This window comes from Acanthisitta chloris, unplaced genomic scaffold, assembly GCF_000695815.1.
Source record: "Acanthisitta chloris isolate BGI_N310 unplaced genomic scaffold, ASM69581v1 scaffold12851, whole genome shotgun sequence".
In the NCBI taxonomy this organism is placed as follows: domain Eukaryota; kingdom Metazoa; phylum Chordata; class Aves; order Passeriformes; family Acanthisittidae; genus Acanthisitta; species Acanthisitta chloris.
Genome location: NW_008654395.1, coordinates 28,575 through 33,145, shown reverse-complemented (window position 1 = coordinate 33,145; position 4,571 = coordinate 28,575). Strand labels below are relative to the sequence as shown.

The following is a 4,571-nucleotide window of genomic DNA, read 5'->3' as shown; positions in this document are numbered from 1 at the left end:
TAATATATATAATGTTAAATAGATCAAATTATTTTCAATCATGAGTACAAAGACTCTGACTGTGCTTCCTGTGAACAAATAAAAAAAAATCAAATGTACAAAAAATTAAACTATGTGTTTTCTCCTCTGTGGCTGGGATTAATTTTAAATACAAACAGTTTGATTAATACTTTTAATGCTATTATATGAGTGGAAAATTCTTTTCCTTAAAATCCAGTTATACAAAATGCCAATACATGTTTTCAATTTTCCTTCCTGCCTCAGAGCACAAGGTTTTGTGATACAGGTACTAGGGTTGATCTTTAATGCTAACAGAAGAGCACAGAAGATTTTAAAATCTGGCACCATCTCTTGATTTGTGGAAAACCTAATGAAATTTATATAAATCAAAAATATTTTAAAAATAAATCAAAACCAGTGTGCCACCAGAAAGTCCATGTGAGCAACAATTAATAATTTTGCAAATGTATCCTCAATAGTTACATATAAAAACTCCCAAACAATAAACTGCAACTTGGTAGCAGTGGGGGTTATACACATGCATAAAACCTGGAGAAAGTTAAAGTATCCATGACCCTCTGCAACACTAGCACATAGACCTGCACTGGATCTGCCTAGATGACACCACAAACCCTGTGCTACATATCCTACTGAGAATATTTACCCTATCTGAGTACCAGTCAGGGAAAAATGGCAAGAGCTTCCATTTGATGAAGGTACTCATTTGATTAAATATTGAAATTAACACAGAATCCCTGGGAATGATTATTTCAGTTGTTTATTCCACTATCCCAACAGAAGACAAAGTAAAAGCTAACATTATTTTCCTATCTTCCTTCAGATCGTGAAGAAGGAGCTCTTCCCAGGTTACCTGTCCCTGATTCCACTAGGTGTACATTTCCTTCTTATTCCTCAGTTTGAGGAGCAGATCTTTGCTCAGCCATGCCTGTTTCCAGACTACTCTGCTTGACTTCCTGCACATCAGGATCAAGAACTCTTACACTTCAAGAAAAGAGACCTTAAAGAGTTACTAGCTCGAGTCAGCTCCTCTGTCCTTAAGGATAGTTTCCCAGGGGATCTCTGCCACTGAACCCTCTAAACGTCAGGAATTTCACTCTTCCAAAGTTCAGGGTCTTGACTTTGCTCTTTGCCAGGCTCATAGCCCTTGAGATCCTGAACTCAGTCAGGGCACAATTACTACAGCCCAGGTTGCTTCGAACCCTAACCTCTTTAATGAGCTCCTCTGCATTGGTGAGCACCATATCCAGTAACGCCTCACCTCTGGTCTAATACCTGCACCATGTTGTCCTCCACACACTCCAGGAGTCTCCAGGATTCCTCACAGCCAGCTGCACTGCTTACCCAGCTGATACCTGGGTCATCGAAATATGCTAGCATCTACCATCATTATCAGAACAGAGACTGAGGAAAATTAGCCTTTGGATACCATAAGCAGAAAAATGTGCGGGAACTTTAGCACAGACAGGATTAAACTAATGCAGAGTAACAATCAGAGGGCAAAAAAGTTCCCATGCAAGTCTCCAGATGCCACTCCAGGATGCCACCTTGCTTCATTAGCCTAACTAGTTTCTGGGCTTTTACTAATGTTTCATTAGCTTGAGCACAAAATGCTGGAAAGGACTTCTCAGCAAACTGCTGCACCTATCAGCTAATGCCCTATACATACTGCTATTATCCAATACAATCACCTACCATGATCATGACCTGAGATTTGCAAATGGCTTCAGGCCTTCCTGAAACTGCTTGCTCCTTTTCCACTGGCCTCTTCTACTTGCAGAACTGCACTAAAATGAATTCTTCCTAACACACATGCAGTCACTCACTACACTGTTCAACAGGCTTTAGAAAGGTGACCAGACACTACACTGGGGAGAATGATATAAAACTTATCGAGAATAAAATACATAGCATATAAACTCCATGCTACCATTTCATTTCTTACATTACCAGCAGAATAATTCATGTTGCCTTCTGAAACAGTTCATACTACAAGGTCTCAAAGATAAGACACCCAAAACATTGATTTGAAGCTTGTTGCGTTGCACTCCTGCACATCAAACACAAACTTTGTTTCTAATTGCTGTGTTCTGCTGTTCTTTAATACCAAGATTTAAATGTTAAGTCCTGTGATTACAATTAATCACTTATATGTTACCTTGCACTGGAATAATAAGGGTTTCCTTCCTCCTCGAACCTCCTAATGATTGGCTCCTTCAAAGCTGCTTCATCTGCCTCAGATAACTAAAAAAACAGGCAAATAACAAACACAGTATTTTTACTTCAGTATTTTCTTCTACAATGACAGCAGAGCTTTACATGCAGCATCAGCCTGAACAAACTGCCTAAAAGGTCTCTCCAAAGTTTTTCACCCTTTTTGCACACAATTATCAATTTAGCATATTTGACAATAAAATTAAAATACCACTTTTCAAAACAAGTGGGTGGCTGTGTGCAAGAATAATAGGACACTAGCATCTGAAAAATTACTGAGGCTACTGTACTGAAAAAAACCTATTCAGCTGCCTTTGGCAAGACTTGGTAAAAAAACAAGTCTGTGCTATTCTGACACTGCATTTCTCTATGGTCCAGAGTGGTCACCTCTGTAATTCAAAAAGTGTTCAAGTTTCTAACACATTTTACTGATGGTAACTACAATTATTTTTGTTTAACTTCTTCCTGGGTATCAGGATTTGGGAAATTAAGACAGAGAGAGATGAGGATTAATATACTCCAAGTAAAGTGTACAAAAGAGAACTGTTGAGATGTTCATACCACTTCACTATTCTGATTAACTACTCACAACAAATAAAAACAATTTTAAGACATCATAATAAAATGACTTCTTATGGGATCAAAGCACCAGTATAAACATAAACCATGTAACTAAAACACTTGGCAGAAAAGAGTGTTCAGAGAAACTAGAAAATATTATTAAACAAAATACCATTAATTTTCAACTGAAATAATTTGAAGATCAACTTTCTATAAAACTGCCACCTTCAAAATAATTGGAAAGACACTTTATTCTGACACATTTCTCTCCATCCTTCCAAACCAGGGAGGATCCCTGGCTTACCCTGGGCAGAACTAATAACTTGGTTCACAAAGTACAAAAATATGATGATATGTGAAATACTCCTCTTTTTAAGCAAAGACAAGAAATGTCACGAATTATCTTCACATTTAGAAGATGTAAAACAGTAGCATTTTACAGATCCTTCATGTTTGTCAATGCACTAGGTGGCATTGGGAGAATCATAGTTCATTGGTGCCTCACTCTGTAATACCCTTTCCTAGCTCACAAAGTGAGCAACTCCACTGAAAGAGTAAATGATAATGACTCTACTGCAAATGAAAGAAGAAACATGTACCTGCTTACCCTCCCTTGCTTTTTGGTCCTTAGCTATTGTAGCTAGAACAGTTGCAGCTTGTTCCCCTCCCATTACCGATATGCGAGCATTTGGCCACATATATAGAAACCTTGGACTGAAAAAAATGCCAGAAAAAATAGATATCAAACATTAAAGTAAGACACTGCCTTATTTCTTAGTAAATAACTACTTCTCAGACAACTAAGAACTCATTTTTATGTGTCACAGTATTACGATATATTGTTTTTTAAAAATGCAGATTAACATACTTCAATGCTTGCATCACTATGTCTGAAAATGCAAAGATTCTGTTCATTCCCTGTACTCAAGCACCTTAAAAATTTATCTCAGTTTCTTGAGCCTCTTCAGATCATATCTTCAACCCCCAGAAATATTTCTCTGAAATATCCCAAACAAATTCAATAGTATCAAGAACCTTGAAAAATGGGAAAAAATATTTATGTGAGTCATGTCCAAAGGGTCAGAAAAAAAATTTCAGGAGTTCTGCAAACTTTACTCATGAAAACGGGCTCACTAAGAAGTGAATAAGGATTTTTTACACAAGCTGGTACTCTTGCTATGAACACAGAATAAAGGACCAGGCTATACTGCCCATTGATTGCTTAGGACTGTACAGTTTTTCTTCCAGTAACTGAAATGGAAGAAAAAGACGTCAACATGTTTACTTGTTAGAGGGTCTCTGCTGTCACCTAATTCAAGGTGAATTGTGAGCCTGACACTCTCTACAAGTTTGTCAGGCTGTTATTAACTCATGAACATAGTCACTGAGAACTGTTTAGTTTCCAAGTAGCAGAAGATCTACAAGAGCTCAGTTTTTCAGAATGGTGCTTCAAGGTTATGCTCTTTTAACTTACTCATAACTGCTATCACAATCTGAAGCAACACTTACCTATATGCTCTTCCACACATCCCATAGTTTCCAGCTCCATAAGAACCCCCGATAATCACAGTTATTTTAGGTACACTGGCACAAGCTACAGCAGTTACCATCTTGGCACCATCTTTTGCTATCCCTCCAGCCTCGTATTCTTTACCAACCATGAAACCTAAAGAATTACAACATGAACAAAAGGCTCACTGGTTATATATTATGATACTCTGCTATATGCCACACTACAGGCTGCACAGCACACACAGAAAACCACTGGGAAGCAAATC

General features: G+C 37.7%; 1 protein-coding gene across 1 annotated transcript in view; it reads right to left on the bottom strand.

Annotated features, from left to right (window-relative positions):
* Window positions 1-4,571, bottom strand: part of LOC103810598 (methylcrotonoyl-CoA carboxylase beta chain, mitochondrial-like) — a gene marked incomplete at its 5' end in the record, with an annotated part of 35,845 nt that overhangs the window by 4,645 nt on the left and 26,629 nt on the right. The window contains 3 exon segments of the mRNA XM_009083505.1: window positions 2,177-2,262; window positions 3,393-3,507; window positions 4,303-4,459. Coding sequence (XP_009081753.1) covers window positions 2,177-2,262; window positions 3,393-3,507; window positions 4,303-4,459 — 358 coding nt within the window.